Here is a 27,242-nt window from a genome sequence, read left to right as displayed (position 1 = left end):
TTTGGGTAAAGTTATTTAGCTTTCTTTTGTATCTTACTCCCTTTACGCCGAAATGATGCTTTGTAGTAGACATTCCGGTTTTTGTCTATTGTGTGTATTTTTGGGGGGGTCGGTTCGTGTTTTTTCTTCTTCTATTCGTTACACTCACCAATACGTTGTTCTCGGTCGGCCGGGTGCGTATTGTTCTCTGCGCTCTGTTTTGCCCTTTTCGTACGCAACCATGTTTTGCAGCAAAAGCTGATCAATTTAAAATGTTTGTTGATCCCTTTTCGATGAAAGGACCCCAACAACTCCCCATTCCCCCTCCATTTTTCCTCAAAGGCACCCTTCCCTCCCCCACACGCACACACACACAAGCATTCACTGTTTTGTTTTGTTGTTTCACATCCAATTCCAGAACACCGGCGGAACACAGCAGCGCAAAAAGGAATTCAATCACCGGATCTCCACCGTGCAGGGTTGGATCGGACCAATCAACCAAACAACTCCCACTTCCCCTTCCCCCTGCACCCTTCTCGCAAAACGGAAAAGGGAAACAACAAACCAAAAGGACTGCGGCACATGCGTGTGTGTGTGAGTGCGATCTTGTGGACCGATTTTCCAAGGCGACACGTAAACGGATTGTTTTTCCACCCCCTGGGGAGGGGGTGAGTTTTTCTGTTGTTGTCCATGAGGGGGTAGAAAAAAGGAAATTTCTCCGCATTGAACGAGCATAATTATGTACGCCTGTATGTTGCCACCGATGGGGTTACCGATGCGGGGGTGGACGGATGGGTAATAAAATGTTTCACATTATGCCACGCGGCAGCAGTACCACCAGCGGTGGACCGGGAGTGTGCGTTTGACTAATGAAACATAAATTTCCAACCCCAAAACGACCCCTTTTTGGCCGGCCCGGTACACCAGTGCTGGTAACAATTTTCATTACGGCCAAATTGCCAACGTGTTTGTGTGTAGTGATTCGGTACAACGTGCGTGACGGGAAGTCTTCCCAAGTGTGTCATCGTGTGCCAAACCGTCTGTGGAAGGCGGCCGGAATTTTATTCCACCACCAGGAAACAGCTAAGTAGCTTTTGGGTTGACCAATATAATAAAATGACCATCGAATGGTGGGGTGGTGTGTGAATCGCGCTTGTCAATTTCACCCAATTTGGGTAGTGATGGTGCTGCTGGCAGCATTGCCCGAAAATGCTCACAGTAGCGTTTAATCCGGTGTCGATAATCTGAACTGCTCGCTGCTGCCGCACGGACAAGTGGTTCATTACGGCGTCCGCCCGTCAACCGTATAAACGAAGCAGCACAATAAACGGCGCGGACGAAAGTAAAAGACGGACGTCAACATCTTTCGCCGGGGCGCAAAGTTTCCATGCTCCGGTGCGAACGGATGGGAAAGTTTTCGCGTTAAAAGGAAGAAAAATAAAAATACCACCAAACGAAAACAAAAAACAACAACAACACATCCACAGAGTGCACGGTGAGAAAAACAGTTCCAAAAGATCCATCTGGGAGGAAGTGGCCGGAAGGGAGTGCGAAAGTGCGCGGCAAAGAACAATAGTGTGATAGGGCATCGCGGAGACATCCCGAGGGGAGGCGACCGACCGCAACCGACACCCATGGACGGAAGAAACCGACGGCGTCAATTTGGCGGCCCATGCCACTGCCTTCGGCCCCTGATACGGCTCTGGGGCGTCGTGACAGCGATTGGTAAGTTGGCGCTTTTCACGCGGTACGCGGAACTCAATAAACTCGGGGAGTTTTTTCGTGTGGAGGGGGCTTTGTTTTCGCCGTATCTGCGCACCGGCCAGTGCCGGGGATTTCGAGATGTAATCGAGAGCTTACAATCTGATGTAATGACGGCACCATCAGCTCCACTGGGATACGCATCGTAGAAGCTGCTGGTGGTTATTTTTATTTTATTTTTGGAAAAAGCTTCAACCGAAAAATAAATTAACGTTTAATATTCATAGCGTTTTTGGTTTTGGTACTATGCACACTACTGACGGTTCTAGCTGCGCATTGTTTACACTCGGGAGCCGCAGCTGTAGTACTGCAATATCAATAAAATTTTTAATTCATCAAACGCACTTGCACATTCTTGCGCTCTGGCATCTCTGGCACGTGTATTGTTTAGTAGCTAGAAAAAGTAATCGATTTGGACAATGGTGTCAATACATGACTGGACCCATCGTTATGACGGTTGTTTCATGCAGCAGTTGACTGTACTGAGCATCAGGATTGCATCAAAATCCTCAAGGACATCAGAAACCCCGCCTATAACAGGTGGGCTGATAATTGTTTGGCCTAACACATTTATCGCGCTAGAAGATTTTTATCCATATCATATTTCGTTTGTACCAACCTTCAAAGGAATTCTGTCCAAATTTGACAGCACTCGGGCCACAACCTAATGAGCTAGAGCATTTTGTGTGACGCAACTTTTGTGCTTTGAGTAATCATGGAAAAGAAGGAATTTCGCGTGATGATAAAATATTAGTTTTTGAAGGGGAAACATATAGTTAAAGCCAAAAATTGGCTTGATGAAGAGTCTTCGGACTCTGCTCTACCAAAATCAACCATCAGATATTGGTATGCTAAATTTAAAAGTGGTAAAATAAGCACTGAAGGTGGTGAATACAGTGGACGCCCAAAAGAGGTGGTTACTGACGAAAACATTAAAAAAAATCACAAAATTATTAAGAACACCCATAATGTGAAGCTGATCGAGAAAGCTGACACCCTAAAGATGTCTAAGGAACGTGTTGGACATATCGTTCACGAGTATTTGGATATGCGATAGCTCTGTGCAAAATGGCTGCCGCGCGAGCTCACATTTGAACAAAAACCACAACGATTTGACGATTCGGAGCAGTGTTTGGAGCTGTTTAAGCGAAATAAATCCGAGTTTTTGCGTCAATATGTTACCATGGATGAGTCTTGGCTTCTCCACTTCACTCCAAAGTCCAATAGACAGTCATCCGAGTGGACTGGACGCGATGAACTTGCTCCAAAGCGGGGGAAAACGCAACAATCAGCTGGCAAGGTTATGGCGTCAATTTTTTTGGGATTTGCGAGGAATAATCTTAATAATCTATCTCGAAAAAAGAAAAACCATTAACAGCGACTATTACATCAAATTTTTGGAGCGATTGAAGGACGAAATCGCCAAAAAACGACCGCATTTGAAGAAAAAAAAATTTTGTTTCGTCAAGAAAACGCACCGTGCCACAAACCAGTGAAAACAATGGCAAAAATTCATGAATTAGGCTACGAATTGCTTCGCCACCCACCGTATTTCATAGATCTGGCTCTCAGTGACTAATTCCTATTCTTAGATCCCAAAAAGATGTCCTCTGAGAAGAAATTTTCGTCGGATAAAGAGCTGTTCGCCGAAACTGAGGCCTTTTTTGAGGCAAAGGACAAATACTACTACAAAAAGGGTATCGAAAAATTGAAAGACCGCTATAATTGGTGTATCGCCCTTGAAGGGACGTATGTTGAATACAAAAATATAATTTGGCCAAAAAAAAGTGTTTTACTGTCATAGGCCAAACAATTATCAGCCCACCTGTTACATGTTATCCTACACGGGGAAACACAGGGAATACAAATAGGTGATCGCATTTTTGAAGCCTTCTAAAATTTCTCCTACACTGGCCCAAAGATCATCATCGATAATAGCATTGATGTTGAGACATGCACTAGGATTGCCAACCGGTCTTTCTAGAATTCTGTGCTCTAAACATCTGTAGGGGCATGTCAAAGATAGACTGTATTAAATTTATATAGGTCCAGTACACACATTCACTGATGAATCTTTCTCTGCTGAGTTTGAGAGGGAGATGTTGAGATGGATTATCGATCGGATCGTGGACGAGCTGTAAGATCAACTCACTGTCATATAGCGAGTGAGACTCGCCAGGCTCCTGTGAGTTGGTTACGCCATGAGAATGACACTGGACGAACCAGTCTACAAAGCCCTGTCAGGTTGACCACATGGGAGAGGGTGTGATCACGCTGATCCATCCGCCAGATAGGATTTGATATTGAATTGGCAAACGTCAGCGCTTGACTGTGAGGAGTTCTCCTGCAGCAAGTTAAGATTAAAGAATCTCACGGATAAATAGTTGCTGAAAACTGGGTTCATGTTCTTCTTCGCTCTGCAATTGAACATAAAGCGAAACCTCTTGAGGATCTTCTAGAGGTTTCAGTTCTATAGGTGTGAAGCGGTTCATAGTTTTTACTATTTCACATACAGATTTTAAATACACTATTTAAGGAGGAACTTAACAATTCTTTCATAGAGTATCCTTATATATTTCCCCTCCATGGGAAAAAAATCATTTCTGGCGCAACTCACTATTTATGGTGCAATCTATTGAAATGGTGGTTCGATGGCCTTGCAGTTTGACATTCGGTCTAATGCACTGCAGGTCGAGGATCTAATCTCATTTTGGGGTTGGTCTTTTTCTTTCATGGAATTTATTCGACTATCGGGGGAAAGATTGTTGGGAAAGGTCCCAGATCAAGTGTTTTTGCCTTTTTAAAGAGCAGCAACACTCGCAACACTGGAGATTGGTGTCTTCAATTAGTCTACAACATCTCCTCATCAACATCAGTGTAATAATAACGACTTTTAGGTCAAACTTTTATCTAAAATTCTCCTTTTGATATGTGGAACTTTTCCAACCATGAGATTTTAATTAAATTCTGGCAAATCTATTGCTACTACTCAACACTACAACTACGACTGTGTACTTCCAAATATGAGAGGAAACAACACGTTACCAACTAATGCTTTATTTAATAAACTTCATGTGCTTTTCACATGCTTTTTTCCCAGTATCGAAAACCTCTTCACACTAAACATTCGATGTCCGTTTCTTGTGAACCGGAACAAGAGCAACATACTGGAAAAAAAGTTAATGCTTCAAAAGTTCCCCGAGAACTAACTGTCCGGGGACCAAAAAAAAAAGGGGAGAACGGGAACAGTAGCGTAAAGTATCACTCGTTGGCATTTGTTTCCACTAGCCTGCTGTTGGCCCGGTGTTTCAGTACGTTCCGGCCGGTGTATTACTCAGTTTGTAAACTTTTAACGAACTTCAATTGTAATATCCGGCCAAAGGTATGGCAAACCATTTATTTGTACCAGTGCTTCAGGGAGCAGTGCGTCGTTCCTGTTAGGGAAGAGGTTTCCTTTCCACTTTTTCCGTTTTTCATCCAGCGCTGACACTTGTCCAGCTTCTCGCATTGACTGCACACCTGCAAAGTGGAATGCTAACATACATGGCATAGCATGGAATGGCCAGGGTGAAGGTGCTTACGGTGATGAACATCGCCAGTACTAACTAGCGCGGATCATTCACCGGTGATTTTCGCGTAGTCTTTTCACGTTTTTTTCACCTCTTCGGACTTTGGCCATACTGTCCGTTTCACTCTCCTGCCCATAAAGGCCGCGTTAATTTATGGTATGCTTGACGCAGTGGCTTTATATGTGTGTGTGTGTGTGTGTGAAAAATATTTTTTCGGAATGTTTCCCCCCGTATCATGTCCAGTACAGCGGGCCGGGCGCACGAAAAGTTTGCGCTATTTGAAGAAGCATTAACATTTTGCAGCATCCGTCCGATAATGTACTGTCCGTTTCGTAGTGCGCCGTGTTCATTAGACGGTAAAATATGACCTGCGGTGGGCGAAACCGATTGGAAGACAAAAGGCCCACCCAAAATAAAAAAATCCAAACAGGCCCACATTTTGTGGGTTTCCCTCTCTGCCCGGCGGGCGTGCATGTCACCTCGGTTGGTCATCAAAGTTATTTATCGCTTTTGAGCAAAACTTCTAATTCTGTCCTGATGGATGTTGGGACCGGCAGTTTTGACTAGCTGGCATCCGAAATAGCGGTTTGGTGGGAGCGAGATAGAGGATGGATTTTTTTTCCAATGTCCAGTGCAACGTGTACTGCCGAATGGCTGGCAACACTGTACGTGTTGCATCTGTACGAGTGTGATTCGGCTCGAGCATTATCTGCATGAGCAATGGTAGTAACTTCCACAATCTGATAGTAACTTAACGGATTCTGGACTGTTTTAATCCAGGGAACTTTTTGAATAACATCATAAAGCTACAGATACAGCTTCTCCAAAGCAGCTTACCCACCGCAAGCGCCTAATGGTACGATATTGGTTTGCCATTTTCATCTCAAATCCGAATGCTTGTCGAAAGTGATTTTAATATAACGCCGCACCGCGATGGATGGTGGTTCAAAGGGGTCATTATTAGAATGCGTCTTATCGTTTGAGCCTGTCCTTTACGGTGCATGCATTATGTACGGCGTCGTACTGATTGATAGATCACGCCATGCATCCAATCGTCGCTTTGCCCAACATCAAAAGGACATGTTCACTGTCCTGGCACAGACAGACAGGGCCATATCACCATCAGGCGCAAGCATCGTGTTTTGGAGCGAGGAGACACTTTCATGTGTAGTAAACAGTCCTTTGTAGCTCATTGAATATTAATTCGAAACACCGCAAAGAGCAACGGTAGCAAACGGTCCACAACCAGACAATATTCGATTGAACTCGGCGACGCATCCTGGTGTGGGGCGCTCCCTCCGTATTATCCGCTTTATGCTACGATGATTCCGAGTACGATCAACCCTGGGGGGGCGCGTTGCACACAAATGGAGGGCGCGTGCTTATGCTGGGCTGGAATGCCCTCGCTGACAGTCTAATGTGTGGAAATATTAAAGCATAACAGGCTTGTGCGATATCCTTTAACCGGGCCACAACTGGAATGTTTCGTACAGGGTGCAGTTAGCTATGAGGATGCTTCTGCTTTAAGAACACAACTCGAAACAAACTTCTTGAGTGCAGTGAGTTTAAAAATTCTTTACTCCATCTCGTGCGAATACTTCCGTTGCTTTAATGTGAGATAGCAACGCATCCCCACCGCATTCATGGTACCAAAATAATTAAAGAACCAAGTGCACCAGGGCGTAAGATACGATTTTCTACACGTTTGCACTCTTCTTGCCCCCTCGCGAAAGTCCCACCGCTTAAAACTCGGACCGGGCTCAGGGTTCGGGCTGTATATACGCTTGGTTTCACGAGACGCATTTTTCAATTATTTTGGCAACTGAAAACTGGCAAACGAACCGAACGTTAGGCATGAAGTTAATCGACTTTGCGCTGTAGCCGAACTGTAGCCAACAGAGAGAGAGAGAGAGCAAAAAAAAAATGGAACCAACCGACCAAGAAAGTTGCTGTCGGATGCATTCGGTGTTGTTTGGTTTTATTTTTTTCATTTCTGTTTGAGAAAGTCTTCGTTTACTAAACCTCTTTTTTATCCGTGCGCTGGGAAATTCCGATTCCCCACCGAGCACATAAATTACTACATTATTTACGATCGCAATAGCAATGCGTGCAGACGCATTTTAGGCATAAAGTTGTTTTTTTTGTTTTGTTTTTATTTGTAATCGAGATCTAAGAGGTCGCTAGGGAATTTGGGAGGGAAATACAGGACCACCAGCAGTCATGTTTAAACCGGCCGTGCTGTACAGTTCGTCAAATTAATAGTCACATTTTACAGCGCAAATTCTCTGAGGTGAGGTGAGCATTTTCGCCGATAAAATTAATAACCTTTATTTGTGCTTTTTTTTCGGCATTCACATCCCGCTGTTGGTGTGAAATTTGCAATAAATAAATTCCACTTCGCCATCGGTTCAATACCGCACGGGAAAAATAAATCGTAGCGTCGTTGGCTAACTGCAGTGATGCAAAAGTTTGATTGATGGTTTGGTGGAATATTTTTCAAAAAAATCGAGTGAAATGAACAATTTCCCCCACATTTGGGGAGGACAGCAAAGCGACAGCAAAACAGTCAATTGCACATGCTTTTGTCGCATAGTGGAACTCGATCCCCTACAATAGCAATTTCAAACTCGTTTGAACACGCAGGAAAAAATTGATTCATGTCCAGATTCTTTCAACTTGAAAAGTAATCAGTAAATGTTCTCAAAGTTAATACATAATTTTAATAATAACCTGTTTTCACACAAACGGATCGAGCCAAAATTCCATCCGGACCAATCCCCCGTAGCAAGGACTGACTATCCGGCCACGTGGTTAAATAAGTCTAGTAAGCCATAAATGCCATAAATTACCTAGTAGATAGTTTTAATAATAAAACTAGTAGAAATTTTAATTATTCCAAAGACTTGTGTTAACATTAAAATTACAAGGTTTTTGACTGTTTGTGAGCCGATTGGCTCTCAGCATTCCCTTATACACACTTTGAGGTCGTTTTGTGTGATAGGGTCACAATCCAAACTGTAAGCTGACCATACATGAGCGGTGATTTCTTTTGACTCCAACCATGCATTTGATTGGCGTGATGGATGAAGTAAGGCATTATCCTGCTAGAAAACATTCAAATCATACGGACAATCCTCCAAATATACTTCCAGGAGGTTACAGTAAGTGTTCACAGTTAGTCTCGTAGATATCCAGCAGATAAGCATAGTTTGGGGATAGCTGGAAAAGGTGCGAAATTATTTTCAGCTAACTGATTGCTCCATAGCTTCATCCTTATTTGAAATGCATTCACGATGTGTCGTATTGCTTAACTTAACTTAACTACTTAACTTACTTAACCCTGTAATATATTCGTTTAATCGCATAATTAAGTAATCAATCATAGACTGCCTATGCAACATTAAAACACATAAGTCGTAGAAATCGTCTGAAGACTTGTTTAAAACAATTCTTAGCTTAATTAACCGCCTTATTCTAATCAATTAAATTATTTATAGATGTCGCTGTCATTTAGATTATTATCTTGGTCTAGGAAGGAAGGACCTAGGAAGGTCTAGGAGGTAGGAAATTAATTTTGCTAAGAGGCGGCAAAACTTCCTAAAATAGTCATATGAATAATAATGCACAGTGCCATCATTCTTTAATGTTCTAAAGATTCTATACCGGTAGCTAGGTCAACAGACTTTACTGGTCCATAATCGATAAAATAGTATTTTTTTTTTAATTTCCGTTTAATAGCTTCAACTCTAACTATCCTATATTGTTGCCAAGGTGACATCAGAATATACATGCAATCTCAAGGACGGGACGAACTAACGAACAAAACAACAGTGATTTCAAATAAAAAGGATCCTTAAAATCTATGCAAACACGAACGACCAAACCAAATACAAGCGAAGCTTTAATCTTGCAGTCCTTTAACGGATTTCCTTTTAAGTTCCATGAAGGCTTTTATTTATTTACGCAACTTGAAGCATCTGTGTGACACCCCTTGCTCTGCTCAACCAGCGAATATTACTTACTAGAAGAAACTGATCAAAATGACAGCGGGTCAGTCCAATTGTTCTTATCAAATTTACTGATTACTGCTGTATCGGTAACGTCTGTACTCTCGTCGATTGCAACTGAGGATGAATTAAATTGTTTAACTTTAGTTATTAATTTTTCGCTAACATTCCTAGACTAAATCAGAAATGCATTGTGCCACTATATTTCTAGATTAATGGATAGCGTTCACTGCTTGCTTCTTATCTGGGCAAAGCTGTACGACAGCAATTTTTTTGAAAAATTCACCATCTGTAAACGTGGAACGTAAATTTGTTCACGCGTTAAAATTATTCAAGTCGCGTGCAACTCAAAGCTGTCGCGGGCCGCATATTTGACATCTCTGCCCTACAACCACCAGCCAGCACGGCAAGCGGCCGGCATTGACCTTAGTGACTCATGCACCTTTGCACCCTGTTTTGCGTACGCGGGTACGTCATACAGTCGGTGTCGTCTTGAAAAATGATCTTCCATCTAGCAAAGGCGGACGTTCTTTACACACGATCAATTAACGGGTAAATAATATGCAGTTACAAGCCAATTACGCTCCAAAGCAAAACAACCGTCCGCCACGCGGTTGTTGGTTCTCGGTAATGAGATATTACAGCGCATCGCTTTGTCAGAATTTATCGCTTTCGAATACCGCAACGCCCCGGTCAAGGCGGTTGGCGCATCGGCCCCAGGGCAGGGGCAAGCGAACATCATTCCGAACCTCGCCTTGTTTAGGTGTGCCGGGAGTAGAGTATCCTAAAGCCAGCATCGGAATTGCACCAGAGCTGATGAGACACCGAAACGAATGCGATCCAGTGGCAGCCGGTGGAAGGACGGCTTCAATTGGCAAAACGGATGATATTTGTCAAGTAAATGACATCCGTTTGCTGATGAAATATTGGACATCATACGTACACGGTGCGGTGATGATGTTGCGCCTGTGTTAGCCGGGAAGGACACAAAGTGCAAAACGAAGTAAATTGCAGCAATTTGTGCGACATTTGCCGTCCCCGTATAGCTGCGTCGGCTGGGTGCGGCATCTTTTCCGCCACCATTCGAGGCACCACGGGGCGGAATGGCAAAAATTGTGCAGCCAATACTACTACCAGTTTCTACCGGCTTACGGTGTTGTGGACCGGGTCCGGGGTGACATAAGGTGAAAGGAAATGAAATAAAATGTAATAGGACCAACAATCTGCTGGCAAAGTTCGTTTCGAAGACGGTCTGTCGACGTAGAAGAATGGAAAATGTTTCCTACTAACACACGACTCGTTCGGTGCACATCCAGATATGTTTCATGTTTTGAGATGTTTAATAGGCCATTAAACAGCATCTTCAAAAGGTGGCAGCTTTCTGATCTGACGGCGCAAAGCAGATTATACAGCGAAAGCTCTTAAAACTTCTCGAGATAAAAAAGCATCCCCATACTGTCGCCTAAATCGCGATGCAGCTAAAGTCGTTACAATTAATATGATTTACCAAAAAGTTGCAAAACATCCAAACTACGCCAACTACGCAGAAGTGCAGAGTGTGAATCCAGAACAGAACAAGGGGAATCGAAAGAGACACTTCATTCCCGATCCTGCTGCTGTTCCGGTGGTAGATAGCACCATGGCCCCCCGAAAAAGTCGCAAGAACGGCGCAAGTCTCAGTGCACACCCCCCGGGAGGGACATAAATTTGAAAGTTGAAGTGGGTCTTGGAGGTGGCGGGCACCGGTGTGCGCGCTAGTCGATCGAAACAAATGAAATTAGTCCTGCAAGGAAGCGTTCCACTGCCGCCGTACCGTGTCCACACCCTAGGGGCTCCCGAGAGAACCGTCGAAAGCGTGCGGTAAATTACAAATTGTACAGACACATGGTGTGCAGGAAAATCTGGGCAAAAGTTTTCCGCAGCAAACAGACACAGCTTTCTTCTCCGAATGGGGTGCCGGCGGCGGCGAACGGGGTGTCGTCGGGGCTAACACGTACAGGGTGGTGTTGGCGCAAAGTTAATCAATCACTCGATGGTGTGAAACGGTGTTAATAAACCACGGTATCTAATTTTTGTCACCAGCTACACCCCCGTCGGAATGGGTTATTCGGTGAAAAGTTGTTCGTACGCTATCAACATACCCCGAAACAGGAGTGTGGTTGCGATGATAATGAATAACCGCAACATGCCGTAAATATAGAGAACTTGGGCGTGGGGGGGTTGTAGAACCGTTACAACAGGTGACCAACGAAGCTGGATCAACTTCGGAAATAGGTTCGGTGGTGATTGTTCAGCTTGGAATTAAATTATATGACCGTACGAAGAAGAACGGACACAGTGAAGTGAGTGCATTTCTCGTTAGTAAACTTTTAATACAGTGCTGTACAAAACTATAGGACCACTTGCATGTTTTAGTTCTTATTCCGATATTGGAAACTAAACTCGTGGAGATGTAAGGATGCTTGTAGCACGTTTTTCTGAGTTTCTACACATTAATAATGTGGAATATTAACGTTTAAAACACATTATTTTTGATTTTCCTATTCGATCTTTTTTTCGTCCATTCGGAAAATTATAAAGAGAATCTTATTCCTCTTTATCGGCACAATAAAGCTCAAGAGGTCTAGGTCTGCCAGTTTTGGCTTTCTATGACTTTTATTTACCCAAAAGCGGAATAGTCCTCCGTACGGGAGATTGGGCTGGATTGGATTTTGGCGTCATTACTCCATTTCAATTTGGGCCTATCACGCCTTCTCTGACCATGTGGACGACTTAAAAGGACTTTACATGCTGGGTCGTCCGGTGTCATTCTCATGACGTGATCAGCCCACCGTAGCCTGGGGAGTCTCATCCGCTGTACGCTTGTGAATTCATACAGTACTGGGTACAGTAAGTAAGTATACCTCTTAGAGCTAGTCATTGTAGTGGCTCCTACATTGTTCTCCCACACATACAGGGCTATAAATCCTTCTGAGCATCAGAAAGAGAATAGACAGTACAATTAGACGATATTACAATATAATGAGACAATATACTTAAAGGAATCCTTGAATAGTTCACTATTGTATAATTAGAAACCAAGGCTGCAGGCAGCAAATAGAAATAAAGACCTAAAATTTAAAAAAGCACATTTTTTTAATCTTAAAAAAGTTATTGATTATTATTCTTAAGACTTTAATTAAATACATCTCCCATAATATATACCCTAACATTTGTTAAAAAATCACGTGGTATGCTTTTTGAATATCTCCTTTTTACATATTTTAATTTACGTATTAAAACTGATATGTTTTTTTTAGAGTATAGGGTGGTTCGTTTATTTTGAAAAGGACTGTAGTAACCCGATTCGAAGCATCGAAGAGTGCTATATTTTCGGGCGATTTTTGAAGACCGATCAGGCGGCTACTTCGATGGGAATATGAAGATTGCTTTGCATGGGTTGATTTTGATGCTAAAACTTTTCCACTAAAGCTCAACTGAAAGCTTAACTCGTGTTGCGTGATAAACTAATTAAACTGTTTCACTCGAGCTGCTGTGTTCGAACTTTTCCAATTCACTAAACACAAACTAACCTCCGGGTCCCATTTTAATCTTCATCACTGCATTCCGTCCATCCGCTGAAAGCCACACGTCAACTAAGGAATATAAACCCATTTAGTGAAACGATCAGTACAAGATGCAACGCGTCTTGAGCGTGAGTTTGTAAAGATGTACTATGGCCATATCCCGTGGAACGGGGAACTATGCAAAATTCACATACTGGTTAGGATGTAACGCTTTGCGACGTTTCATCCATGCAAACTCCGTGGACCGGATGTTGCAAACCGTGGTTGCTCGTTGGCTTTCATCTTCCGGACGAATATTTTAAGCAAAAGCATTCCGCTAACCAACGATCTAGCGAGCACAGCGACACAGTGCATCTCAAGTGCAGGCAAAACCATAAGTACGTTCCCACCAGCAACGGTGGCACTAGAGGACCGGCCGTACGATGTCAAACCGATCCACGAAAAGTGTTCTTAAGAAGCGTAAGCTTAATGCCCCATGGAGACAGAAAGGAAAAACGGGTAACGCTTCCTGTCCCACGCCCTGTCGGGACCGAGGGCGTGAATGGCACGCGACGACCGTGATGGAAATTATGTATGCACTTCAAAATTAAAAATGTATGCCAACAAAAAAAAAAAGTAACGGGAAGGACACGACGAGCGGCTGTGGATGAGAGACGAAAATCACACCACTAAGCGAATGGAGTGTGGGCAGTGTTAGGGTTGGCCAAGTGGACTGTGTTTTGCTGTTGCTTGGTTCTCATGTTTAGCATAGGGCAAAGGTATTTACCCCCATTTTTCCATGAAAGGTCCCATGAGGTGAAAAGAATGTCCTTCCCCGCTCTAACCGGCACGCAAAGCGACACGCTGAGTGATTCTAATTTTTGGTTTATTTCTACCGCCTCCGTTAGGAAATGCTTGCGTGTTTTGCTGCCCTTGCCTGGCTTTGTAGAGCTCCGGGGTTCCTTTGGCCGTAATCATACCGTAGGCTTCATCCAGATTCATCATTAGAACGAGTGTATGGCAGAAGGAGAAGAAGAAGCGTGCGTCTTCAGCATTCCACACTTTAGGATTTCTTTCAAAGTTTTGAAGTACCGGGAGAACGTTACAACCCAGAAGGGGGGACGCTAGTTTTGAGGAGTAAATTGTGTTTTAACGATGGTAGACCGTTTTAATTAGGATTGCGTCTTTTTACGACTTGCTCTGTGCAAATGCGAGGGAGCAAGGAATGGTAGCGAAAGGGTGGTTTACATGTGTTTTGTGCAAATTGTGCATAATTATGGAGCACTGCCGAAGGAATTAAAGCGCCAACCGGTGCAAAGGGGCAGTATTTTAACGAAGGCGCGGAAGTTGTAATGTACCCTGCGTTTGGTAGTGCTTTTGTGTGCGGATGTATAAGTCAGCATAATGCTCGCTTTTTGCTGTGTGTAATGATGTTGTTGTTAATTATTGTACGCGGTAATGCATGGGCACAACATTTTAAAAGAGTTGTATCTTACACGAAGATTTTGTTTTTGAAAACGGCACGAAATTCATACCAAATTTAGTTTTTGAAACATTTACGAAATATTAACAAGTTTTTGGGTGGAAATAGATTCACTTATTCACATATATTTGATGATTCACAATCGACATCCTCAACCTTTTATAACTCTGGCTTTAGATGTGGTATGTCTCTGGTCTTATTACTGTATTATCTAAAAATGTAAAAGTATTTCAATGTTTCAAATCCCAACTGAACTATTTCCTAGCTACAAGTAAGTCTGTTTATGCTTGGAATAGGCAGCTCGGTGGTGTTTTTGATAGTGCTGCGCTTTTCAACCCGGGTCCTACCTGGTCGGAGCCATCCGTAAGTGATTTAAGCAGGCTAAAGTCGTCCCGTAGGTACAAGTAGGTTCAATAGATGTAACGATTCTTCAGCGAGTTCGTTTCGGAGTCGGGTTGAAGTAGGTTCAGTCGGTCCAGTAGGTGCAAGCATGAACGGGTTTTTGGGGGAAATTTTAGGTTGCAAAAATTGTTCTAAACCGAAGGAAAATAAATCACTTTTCATGGTCTAGAGGCCTCTGAAGTACAAAGGCTTCGTCAACAATTTACCCAAAATAGACCATTTTTGTGAACTCGTCACGGAATCGCGCTGTTTTGTCTTGGATCCATCGACTCGAGTAGGATTTCATTCATAATCGAATTGCTCAAAATAGATTCTTATTTCCCTCAGGTGATCTAAAGTACGTTTTGGATTTTCTGCAGTTTTTAGCAATGTGTCCTGCGCATCGATTCCGATATGTTCGTACACGACTCCGGGTCGGGTCGTGCAAAGTATCGTATGACCCATCACTAACACTTGATAGCAGCGCCAGCTTCACACGACCAAAATTGGTCCACATCCGGACCAATTCTCCGTACGCAGGACTGACTATCCTGCTATGAGAAAGTTAAGTCAGGGAAAGCCAAGAATGGCAGGGTGGTCCCTAGTCAAACTCCTGAGATTGTAGTCACACCAAAAACGAAGATACTTTTGGAATGATACGTCCACGATCCCCTGAAGTTGTAGAATAAAAAAAAGAAGCAGATAGTCATCTTTTGTTTCTTTCTAAACCGTCGGAAAATATTTGAGGTCACAATAACCATTATTAATGCTAATGTATCCACCTTCTAATATCTTAATCTAATGGTAATAATTTTCTCAATTTATGTGACCGTTTTATACCGTGACAAATACCGAGAGCTCTTGTTCTTACACAATTATAATTTTAAAATATTTTAGCTTTAATTTTCGTGAAGTTTCTAAGCCCGATCATAGTACCTATTTTAGTATTTACTGGTATACATACCTCAACTGCACCCCCAATTGATTCGCGACAATTTCCTTTACGAAAGCATCTCATCATCTTTCAGCTAGGCTTTGCTGATGGTAATGATGTTCTCGATTTATGCGGCCTTTTGCATTCTCTCCCTTCCCTTGTTATTGCCGCCACCATAAAGAAGTAAGTATGGTAAGCATGCAATGAGTGTTCAATCGTTTGGAATAAACCGTGCCAACAGCATAACAACCGGTTGCCGCGGTTCGGTCCCAATAGACCATCGAATGGAAGACACACGCCCACACATTTCTGGAAAATCGTGTCCACCGTTCCACCATGTTTCAACCCCCACACAAAAACACGCTATTGATTTATCGAACAAATGTGTACCAAATACACGAGTCCCGGGGTATAGGACGACGGTAGGCATATCTTCCCTTGCACTTGCTGACTTCAGAAGCTTCAGCGTGTTAGCATTATTTATGTGCTAACCGTGTGTCACCTGCAGTGGACGGCTGGCTATCTGCAGAAACTGCTGCGCCCCAAATGTGCAGGAACTCGCCCCGTCGACGGTGGTGTGAATGTTTATTAACAATTGCACCGGAACGCACGAGCTGCAACGGTGCGGCAACGCAACCAGACAACCAAAGGAATGATGCATTTCTATACCTCGGTTTGCCACCTCCATTGTGTTTTCGGTGTGTGTGTGGGCCGTGACTGCAAGCGCCGATGAACGGGAGTGGTGGTCACAACGGTGACATCAAAAGCACTGTTAGTATTTAAACATTTACTGTCGCCTTTTGTCGACACGTCAACCGTAAACCCCGTGGCATGGCCACAGCATCCCTCCTCTAACTTCCGTGCGAACCCTGCGTCGGTTGATGGGGTCAGGGGGTTGTTCATAAATAAAATATCGTCACCCTCTCATCCTACTTCCCATTCCGGTATTGTCATCTATATTATACCTTTTTTTTTTTGTTTACTCTGTCCACCCAATCACCGGCAAGGGAGGAGAAGAAAATAAAATAAAATAAAGGGTTACCCTTTATGCAGGGTTCATGGCCTGCAGAATCTGCTCTACCTCCCCCAGAAAAAAAATCTTCCTATAACAAATCCGTTGATTTATGGTTTCGTTACGTTTTCGGGGTGATAGCTTTTGCTGATCGCGATACTCGGTGGGAGAAGGAAGGTAATGTTTGGAGAACATAAAATCCTGTTCTAAGCTTTTCGTTCGTTTGGTATTATTGCCTTTTTTGTCCCCGTTGTTCGTGCATGCTACTCTAAAACGGCAACCCCCGAAAGCCTTCCTGCCCTTTTTTGTTGTTGTTCGGTGATACTTAGCGTACACGCACGCTTCAAGTGAATACCGCATTCCATTTCGATTCCCTTTTCCACTGTGCGGCGCTAAATGGCATCCTTGCTTCCAGGATTGTGCTGTTTGGTTGATGACACTGCCGTAGCGTGTGTTTAAGTGATTTTGATTTAAGTGATACGTTGACATGTGACAGTGGGAGGTTCGTGTCGGCACATATCAACGACGCAACGTGCATCATGAGATAACGACATCACGGAGGGTGTCCTTTGCACTCCCTGGGGGGAGGAAAAAATGAAACACACACTGAAGGCACAGACAAACGAAACGTGCCTGGAGTGGATGTTGCGAGGCCCAACTATTAATGCCCCAAAACTTAGACAACCACCAGTAAGTTGATTAAGTTTTCGGCTAAGGTTATTTATACGCTTTTTATGACTTATAAAATGGCATGTTAATGTTCTATTAACAGTACGCAATAGCGCAATCTCAGCGCTTTTATGTATTTAACAAAAAAAAGCACACACAGCTAATAACCCTCACATTCACACTGCGTTGGATCGGTGCCAGCGAGCTCACGGGTTTTTTTTTTGGTGCAAAAATGGAGTATTTCTAGTTATAATTCGCCTGTCATTTCCCGTTTGCTCATAAAAGTAGTATTCAAAGGTGGTGTCATAATGGCCGCTCAGCACTGCAGTGCAAATCCTGGCCCCCGTGGATACCAGGGGGGGTTTGGGACCGTATCCGAACACGGGCCAAGCGGAACCAACATTCAGATAACGGATTCATACGATCAAACGAAAGTGCACGATTCAGTGCACACAACCCATTCCAAACCTCAGCCAGACACCTTCCCGTTGTATTTCCCACTCCCTCCCCCTAAAGTCGGGGCGACATTAAACACTCGGATGCATTGCAAGTGCACGGAATTGTTTAAGCTTGCATTCCACCGTCGCTCCACCGCAGCGGGAGATCTAAAGCTCACGGCTGGTAGAAATTGTTTCGCCTAAACGCATTGTTGCTATCCCTGCTGACAGCATCAGGGCGTGGTAAGAGATGCTGGCCAGCTGTTCTTGGAAGCAACGGCGGAGGGAGCATTAATTTCTGTTTCTCAAGAAATGGAAGCAAGCAGTTGAAAATCTGGCTCAAATTGCATCGTGTCAAAACTTAATTACGATGACGTTGCGTTGGGCGGAACCGGAAGGAATCGAAAGAGAAGTGGGGGACGAAATATTGAAACAGTTTGTACCATTTCTCCCGGGAAGCAACTGATACTTTTAGTACTCTGTCTGCAGCTGTCAGATGGTGCAAAATGTGCAGAACAATCAAAGAAAAAAAAACAAAGCTCACTGTTTGTAAACAGTTGCATCTGACAGCGTGCTTGACAGGTGAGTTAAGTGGAGCTGAATAGTGTGCGGGGAACCTTAAAAGTCAATAAAAAAAGATTTCAATCTCATCACGGTGGTTTGAGACTGTTGTAAGGTTCGCCCACACGGCCTGCTACCCCAGCCTGCTTTGGTTTTGTTTTATTAAGCACACTGTAAAACTCTTTCCCATCCTTCTTTCTTTGCTACAGTAAGCTGGTTTGTTTTTTTTTTTTGGCTCGTCAGAGCTTTACCTTACCTCTACCATGCTTTTAAGATTTCCACGTAGAAAAGTAACCGATAACATCCATTAGGGGTTTATTTGCTTGCCAAAACTAAATCCATTTCCACTGATGACTTGACCCGCCTGGTGGGAACCATCCGGGTTAAACAGGAACCCGCTCGGGTCGTTGTACAAAAAACTAAGTAACCATAGCTAGTGGGGGTATAACACGGAAAAGAAACCACTACGGAACGAAAACCGTCTGCACAGGAAGCGGAGGTACACTCAACAATAACATACATACATTGCCGGACCGCAAAAATAAAACCTCCCTAAAAAAAAGTGGACGATCAATTTGTAGCAATGAAAAGTTCCAATTACCGTCTACGTGCGAGTCGGCCAACTGATGGAACTAATGGCGGGTTATGCTACTGTAGCGCACTGTTTGAAAAGACCTTTTTTTAAACTCCATCTCGGACACGTTTTGGGACCGAGACGTGTGCGTGTGTAAGTTGATTTGCGATTCAATTTCTAATGCAACCGGATGAAGGCATGATGTGGCGTGAGGATCGTTAGTGTGGGCGTGTTGATTGTGCTTTGGGACATTGACGCTGTTGGACAACCGATAATTCACCTTCAATTGGTACTCTTACTTACCGAACGATTGTGAAGAATTTAAAGTTAATATGCGGCACGTTTTACCAGCTTGTTAGTAACAGGAAAGTATGATAGTATACATTTCTTAATGAAACGATAACGTGCCATGTTTGCAGAAGTGTAACCACAGTATCTACTCAGCTGATAGCTGGACCCGTAATGCTGTTTCAATAACTGAATGTTTTTCTTTCTCGTTTTTCTTCTCTTTTTCTCTCTTTCTCTCTTTTTCCAGTGGTTAGTGGCGTCGGGATAGACATAATGGTGCACGGTTACACTGCAGGTGTTTATATTATGTAAGTCGCTTCTCTGCAATTTCCATTTCCCGGTTTCCGGGGAACATCCCGGGACAAAAAAAGGCACAGACAAAAATCCCTGTCCACCCTTCACACGCACACGGATGTGTGTGTGTGGGCATGCAGCTTGCAGCACTCCCAGCAGGATCAGGCAACATGGGCGATGGCCGATTGTTAAGTTTATCTTTCCAAGATGCGGAGAATCTCGTATTCATAGCCTGGATAGCAGACGAACGGCGTTCCATACAATTACCGAGCCCTTACTCGCTCCGAAATGATGCAAGTTTTTCGAACGTTGTTACAATTCTCCAGTTTCCCCTTTTTCCGGCTTCCGGTTGTGATGTGGACGGTAGGGGCGCCATGTGCTTTGGTAGCTTTTGGTCAACACTGTAATTGCTTTCCAACCGAAAGGGTGGTACTTGCATATACACACCCCCAAAAACTCCATCCCACACACGGCAGATAATTGTTTTCTCTCGCTCGCACCATCATCTGCTCGATCGGTTTGGGTTAATCCTGGAATGCTGGGAATTCCTACCTCAACCATGCTCGATGAGTTTGTAACTTACCAACAACGCGGTGGACGCTTGGCAGGAATGTTACGGGAGTATGCCGTCGGGCGTGCTTGAGCTCGTACCGTGCAGTATGTGCAGTGTATCGAGGAAGGTATTAGAAACCCACACTTGTACCGGTTACCCCGGGTAATGGTGCTGATCACCACCAGGTATGGTTGTTAAGCCGTTTCCCACGTTTGCCACAAAGAGCTTCTAATGTTGCCCGGCGTTTTGGGGCGCTTACTTAATGCTCTATCGATTTGGAGGAGGAGATTTTATGCTTTTAAGACAGTAACTTTAGGTTTCATAATTCCCTTCTTAAATGGTTTAGTTTAGGTTCAGAATATCGGCTTAAACAAATACTTTCTTAATCTTGATTAGTTCACACTTTGATGCGCGCTGCAACTTACTAATCACTCAATAAAAAAATAGAATTAAATACTTTACAAGGACAGACAATACAATAGACAGGCTATAGCGAGCCCAATATAATGAAGATTGATAGTAAAAAAAACAAAATAAAATGTATTGAATCACCAAACCTAGATATGAAATTGCGCGCACAATTTAGTACAGTGTACAGTAGTGTACACTTAGAATTCTATCGGTCGTCCGTTTACATACTGGCGGGTTCAAGAGTTGAGATGTATAATTTAAAAAAATTGAGAATCAAATTAGTTGGAAGTTGGAAAGTAATTGGAATTAGTTGGAAACATTTTTTTTAACTCCCGCTCTGTACATCATTCGTTTAAAATATTGCAAAAAAATAGAATTTTATCACTCAACTCTTGAATCCGTCTGAATAAGCTAATTGATTTGGCATTCACTAAATTCAGTACAGTGTCTTGCATTTGCACTATCAATCTCCTCGTTTATCTAATTCGCTTACACAGTTTTAGTAAGTCCATTGTAACACCCTGTAAGGTTTGCTGGTTTAAATAGCTCAAAAACATCAAATTTCAAATATCTCAGACTTTCTGAAATGTTTTGCTGGCATATGGCATTGTATTTGTACAAGAGCACGATAGTTTGACGACGATAAAACCTGCGGTCAGTAAGACTCTCTCATGCGTTATGCAGTTGCTCATACGCATCGTTTGCTGGGGTTTTAATGCATCATCAATTAATTATCTTAGCCAGACACCAAGCACGTGCCGTTCTATCTCTGTTCCACCATCCTCTGCTGGAGTGATGCGTTCTCCCTCACGTTTCTCCCTGTACCAACTCGCCTTGAGGAGCGTTTCAAGCGGGACTGCCTCTTAATTACACTACCACACCTTTCCTCCGACCTGAACGATGGGATTTTTCCGTTGTGTTTGCGTTAGGAAAAGCTGGCCAGGCCACACGACACCGCCACCGTAATCATCGTAATGAAATTGACCCCAAAAAAAGAAGCTGAACCTCAACTCTGGGGGTGGGAGCTGATTTTGCTGAGCTTGCTGTACGCCTTTCTGCAAAAAAGTGCAATTCATCATTGCATCGTTGCGTCGTCCCTTTTGCAGATTCTGTGCCAAGGAAGTGGAAACTCTCCCCGGGGGCCTTCTAATGCCTTCATACTCATTTTGTGAAAGCCTTCCCCTGCCTGGCCTGTTGTTTTGGTCCGGTTTGCGCTGTAACAAAACCGATCTTTTCATTACAATTCTATTATTTACTCTAGACTTGCAGCTTCGAACTTCGAACCCTCGCCGAACGGAAAGTTTTGCCCGTTGCACCGGGGCACGAATGTGCAAGGGCGTTGCATTATGTTGCATCTTCTGTGCGGTGGTTTACAGCGCAGTTCGTTTTTATTTCAATTCTTTTCAAGCAAATGTTTACCGCTTTTGTCCCTTATTTCTCGTTTCAGTGTTGCCTCCGTAGTTATATTCTTGCTGGAAATCAAATGGCTCTTCACACTGTTCATCGTGCTGTGTACAAAGTAAGTTGTGTGCAAGTGGACAAGCATTACTCGTGCTTTCGTCTTTGTGTTTTTTTCCTCCTGTTTTCTTCTGTCTAGCAACAACTAAATACCCAAAGCAAAGCGGCATCATTCCAATTCTCCGGAATCCTTTTCCTCCACTGTCTCGTTTCAAAGAAGGGCGAATACAAAACACGGACATTAACAAATAAAGGGAAGTTCGCATGCAGCTTCCGGAGTTAGAAGTTTTAGCAGACGAAGCGGTTGCTTTAAAGTTGTATTCCATCGATTAAAGTTGTGAGTTGGGGACAACAATACGGCTTTAAAATTATAGTTAGCTATCTGATGCCATTTGTTTGCAGCTGAGTAGTCGTCTAACCAGCTGTGATTTAGAAATATTCACTTCAAAATGTCACAATGGGGTAATTATTTATGAATATGGTAATGAATTTGGGTGGATAAAACCAAATAAAACAATATGCGTTCCTCTATATTATACCCAATAATTGCTAATTTTAGCGCCGACATCCATCACGTGGCACTGTAGCGTGCATTGGGTGCACACCACCCCTGCAATGCATTTATCACTGGTGCAATCAAACGTTTAGCCGGTGTATGCAACGCAAAACAATAGGCTTCAGCTGGAAGGTACGAGAGAGCCTTCCTTTCCAGTATTTCACCCCATTTGGTGCCATTATTATTCGGTCTGCTGCTACGGTCCGCATTCCTGTTCCATTGTGCGACCGGTTGTGGGGCGGTGTGTTCTTCCAGTAAATTTAACATAACATTAAATCTGCTCACTCATTCATTGTCACTTTTACATGCTGCAGCGGGATAACCCGTCCCTTTACCCGTAGGCAGTATGTGTTGGAAGCTTTTTCGTAAATCATCCTTTCTGCCTCGAAAAGTAAAACCAAAAAAACACACACCAAAAGCATTTTGAAGCTGCTGCAGTCGAAGGTTTACTTTACTGCCCGGAGACTGTTCATTCCCGTCCGCTGTAAATGGCGCAATCCTCTACCGGTAGCGCGTAAAACTGCATAAACAATGTGCACTTAGTGTATTATATGCGAGTACGTGTGGGTCTGTGTGTGTGTATAGGTGGGATTCGTTCGGGCCATGCCAATGTGCAGTCGGTCTCCAACAACACCGGGAAGAACGGGATTTCGTTTGTTCGACGTCCTATGCTGCCGGTGCCATAAACAAATGTCACACCAGCCCATCGAAGATGTGCGGGAGCTTGTCTTGCGTTCGGCAAGTTCCCATGTTACGGGGATTTTGGTGGAAGATTATCTATCACCGGGAATTGGACGGGAGGCCACTACACTGGTGGAGATAAATGTAATGGCACACGACTCTTTCCTAAATTTAGGCTATGCTTGTAAAAAACAGATCTTCTTGATATTTCATCTATCAACAGCCTAATGCATTATAAACACTAATTTTACTTAGAGAGTATACAACTATAACTTAAATGCAAGGATTTTTACCTTTTTTAAACTATGGGCCGAAATTAATTATAAAGCCAAGCAAAGTTTTGATGGAAATATTCATGGATTTTGTGTCAACACAACAGGTATGATTATTAGGTAGCAAATTATGTATTCTTATCACATTTAGATCTCCGTCCTTTGCGGACGGCCGGAATAACCATATCATTATAAATTAAAGGGTGTTCCACATGAAACTGCATCACGGTTGAAATGTTCTAGAAAATTACCTATTGGGTATTTTTGTTTTAATTGAAAAATTGAAAAAAAAACTTCAAAACAATGTTACGAAAAGTGCAAAAAAAATTGAAAATTGCATCAACCGTTGGCGAAGCCTCATTTGTCTCATCTGGCGAGCTATTGTTTTTTATCGCCAGGACAAATTTAATGTCCAACCGAGTATGCCCGGGATAAGGCAAACTGCAAGGAGGAAATGCCTTGTAAAATTATATACCACTCGACACTACGGTGTCGATAATACGGCGAGAGCCGTCATCATGGAATAAACAATAAGTAAATAATTTAATGTCCGGAGAAGGGAAGGTATCAATATCCTACAAAGTTTGCTAAAAGAATACATGATTTGGCATACAATCTGCTGATGTCCTCAAACAAAGTATTACGCGTTTGGTAGTTCGTTATTATCGGTACTCTAAAAGGGAAGTGATCTACCTCAAGGAGATCATCTACAGATGCTTCTATATCCTCTGTAAAAACAACAAGAGGGCTTTGCGATCTTCTGGCCTGATCTAGATTCATGTCACTGATGAACTTTTTCTCCCAGAGTGATACAAATCCAAGTTGCTAACCTTCTTGACAAAGGACATGAACCCCCTAAACGCACCGAAAAATACTGGGCTATCATGAATATGCCGTAAGCTTAGTAAAGTGTTATATACTATTACCCATAAGACTGAAACGGATCGGTCTAATAGTAATTTTCCTACAGCGTTTCAACCATGATGCAATTTGATGTAGGACACCCTTTTATGAAGCTGATAGAAATGGTCCGAGCTAGTAACTGACAAATTCTACTATTTCTGTCTATGGTCATTATGGTTTCAATTATGAGCTCACTAATAGATAGATCATCCTTTAGAAAAGTTCACTTTTGTATTAGTCTGATAAGAATTAATTGAGATTAAGTCAACAAATAGTGCAAGCCATGTTTATACTTATTTCCACCAGTGTGTGGTATAGTGTGCCCGCTAGCAATATTCCCAAAAGGTAGGGAAAATTTCAAACGATGTCCCGGATGTGCACCTACCAATGTGCTGTAAATATCATAATCCTTTCACGGCGCAGTGGGAATTCGTGACGTGAGGGCGTTACGGGACAGCTTCCGACAGCTTCAGTCAGTTACTTTCTGCGGCTACAGCGTGCCGGGGGGCACCATGCTGCTGTGCCTGTTTAGACTCTTGATGGTTCCCAAACCCAAACAGCACCCTCCTGCCTCTTCTGCACGTCGAAGAGATCATGAGTTATGATAAATTGCGCATGTTAATGGCAGCGAAAACACACCGTGGATAAAGAGCCGCCCCGAAAATCGAGCACTTAAAGGCGATGGAGTGGAGTGTACGGTAGCGAGTTTAGTTTACGATCATTGTAATCTTCCAGCACATAGTTTCAGTGGTTCCCCGTCTCTAATCGCTTTCTGTGTATAGTTTTATAATTTAAATAAAAGGCATTGTTTACCAAAAGGGGTGAAATAATCACGACATGGGTAAACATTTTAATTTCATTCTTTTCACATTAATCACACTCATCACCGCTACAATCAATCACGTGCTTGAGTATGTGGTTCCACCCGTACGAGACGCTCCGCTTTTTGATCTTTCCTTCTTTGTACTGCGCTCCTACCGAATGTGTTTCGGTGTTGGTCTGACCATCAAATTTACACATGACCGCTTCCGGACAAAAGGACGTAACCGGAACACAAAACTAAGACACCGTGTGGTAAAACGAACATTTGGGTGTGCGTTAGCAAACAAACATGGGTACTAAAATGGTGAAAAGTTCTTTGCACTCGAATAGTTTTTCCCGAGGGGAGATTAGTTTTCTCCAGTGCCAGGTTGGGAGGTGGCATATTCCGGCCCACATTGAGCTATCCTTGCAGTACAAATATTGATATTTTGGGTAATGATTCAGAGGGGCAAACCTTTAACATAAAGATATAATTTATTGCAAAACAAACGCGATCAAACACGTGGTCACTATTGGATGACGGGGAGGAATAGTGCTTTTTAATCCAGGCAACATAAAACCGTTTTGCAAAAACCCATTAAACACTTCCACCGGGGATGGCGCGTAAATGCTGCGCGTAGCAATAATGACATTTCGTTCAGGCGTGGTCGATAATCAAATAATTACAAGCAATTACCGTTTGGCGCTCCTTTTAAGCTTTTCGGTAAATTGCAGCCAGATATCACGTATCGCCCGTTCACACCCTAGTGTGGTTGATACGATATCGGGGGGAGAAAAAAGAGGTTTGGAAAAGGTAGGCAGAGAAAAAGATTAAAATTAACCTATTGTATTACGCGAAAGCTCTGCACACGATTGCGGTTCGGAATGGCAGTGTTGTAATGAGCTTTTTGTTTTGTTCCTTTTTTTTTCTAATGAGTATGCAAAGATAAGAATTAATAGGATTCATCTTCCCAACCACCCTGTTCCGGGATAATTCACATTTTCAACCGTTCATTTTCTCGTCTCTTGCAGCAACGACTACTCGTCCAGGTGCTACCAGTGCTGGAGCGTGTGCCGGTACTGTGGCGGTTGGCATCTGACCTTTCCGTACGTGGCCTTAGGTATAGCGCTCATCGTGTGGCCCCATCGGCTGTGGTTAAGCCACGTGGCAGGAGGGCTTTTAATAGCACTGGCCATGCTGCGGTTACTAACGGTGTGCAAGTTCCGACCGCACGGCAAGGACGATGAGCTGCTGAACCACTTTGATGAGCACGCTGACAAGTAAGTCTTGTTTAGTAAAATACGCGCGTACCATTTTACCGACCGTGCCACATTGCCCCAGGACAGTCGACCCATGCGTTAATGTGGTATGCGCACGGTATGGCGTGTGCACGCGTTGCTCAACATGTTGGTGCGTTTGTATTTCCTGGAAAATGGAATTAGATTACAGGAAAACTTTTTCCTCCCCGACACGACCGCGTGTCTTTGTTCGATGCAGCACACGCCGTACCGATCGAGATACAACTAGAAAGATGCTTTAGAGGTGTCAAACAAAACCGAAAGCATGTTGCTCCAATGAAAGAAGTTTTGCAAAAAGTTGAATTCACCTTTTCTGCTCGTTTTTTTTTCTTTCTCATTCGCAACAGGTACGACAACTTATCGGATGTTTTGGTGGATAACTCAATGCCCGAACCGGGTCACAGTTTGGAGGGTGCTGGCAATGGTAACGGCAACGAAGAGGATGAGGAGGATGACAATTTGGCACTCAATGGTGGTGGCATGTGACCGGATGGGCCAACGCGCCCAAAATCGAAAGTTACCATCAAGAAGTGTATGAATCAAAATTACGAAAAGTTGGATAACGAATGTGATTGCGATGTAATCAAATAGGACACGACGGCGCTGTAGGCGAAGCGACGTGTGTGTTTTGTAAATAAATTTAGCCAGTACAGTGATGCAGGATATGCGTGAAAATAAAAACGGAATAACATACTTCGTTGTCGGGACTTGGGAGGCACGAGACTGGTACGCGTTAACCGGGGACCGCTCGTATACTGTGTTGAGAAGTTCTCCTTGAGGTGGTATCATTCAAATAAACATTCCAAACATTTAT

At 43.3% G+C, this 27,242-nt stretch overlaps 1 protein-coding gene across 1 annotated transcript; it reads left to right on the top strand.

Annotated features, from left to right (window-relative positions):
* Window positions 1-1,167: 1,167 nt before the first annotated feature.
* On the top strand, window positions 1,168-27,164 carry LOC128304018 (uncharacterized). The gene is made up of 5 exons (XM_053041139.1): window positions 1,168-1,704; window positions 19,448-19,508; window positions 21,906-21,977; window positions 26,162-26,410; window positions 26,776-27,164. The coding sequence occupies exons 1-5, from the start codon at window positions 1,614-1,616 to the stop codon at window positions 26,912-26,914; spliced, it is 612 nt and encodes a 203-aa protein (XP_052897099.1). The 5' UTR covers window positions 1,168-1,613; the 3' UTR covers window positions 26,915-27,164.
* The last annotated feature ends 78 nt before the right edge of the window (window positions 27,165-27,242 follow it).

The sequence above is a fragment of the Anopheles moucheti genome, chromosome 3 (genome assembly GCF_943734755.1).
Source record: "Anopheles moucheti chromosome 3, idAnoMoucSN_F20_07, whole genome shotgun sequence".
NCBI lineage: Eukaryota > Metazoa > Arthropoda > Insecta > Diptera > Culicidae > Anopheles > Anopheles moucheti.
Note: the sequence above shows the minus strand (reverse complement) of the source record. Positions and strands in the feature narration are given on the sequence as shown.

Bases quoted from the DNA above. Each gene is read 5' to 3' on its own strand.
- LOC128304018 (XM_053041139.1), top strand. From the start codon at position 1,614: ATGGACGGAAGAAACCGACGGCGTCAATTTGGCGGCCCATGCCACTGC. The intron at 1,705-19,447 runs GTAAGTTGGCGC...CTCTTTTTCCAG, and splicing joins GGGCGTCGTGACAGCGATTG to TGGTTAGTGGCGTCGGGATA. The intron at 26,411-26,775 runs GTAAGTCTTGTT...CATTCGCAACAG, and splicing joins TTTGATGAGCACGCTGACAA to GTACGACAACTTATCGGATG.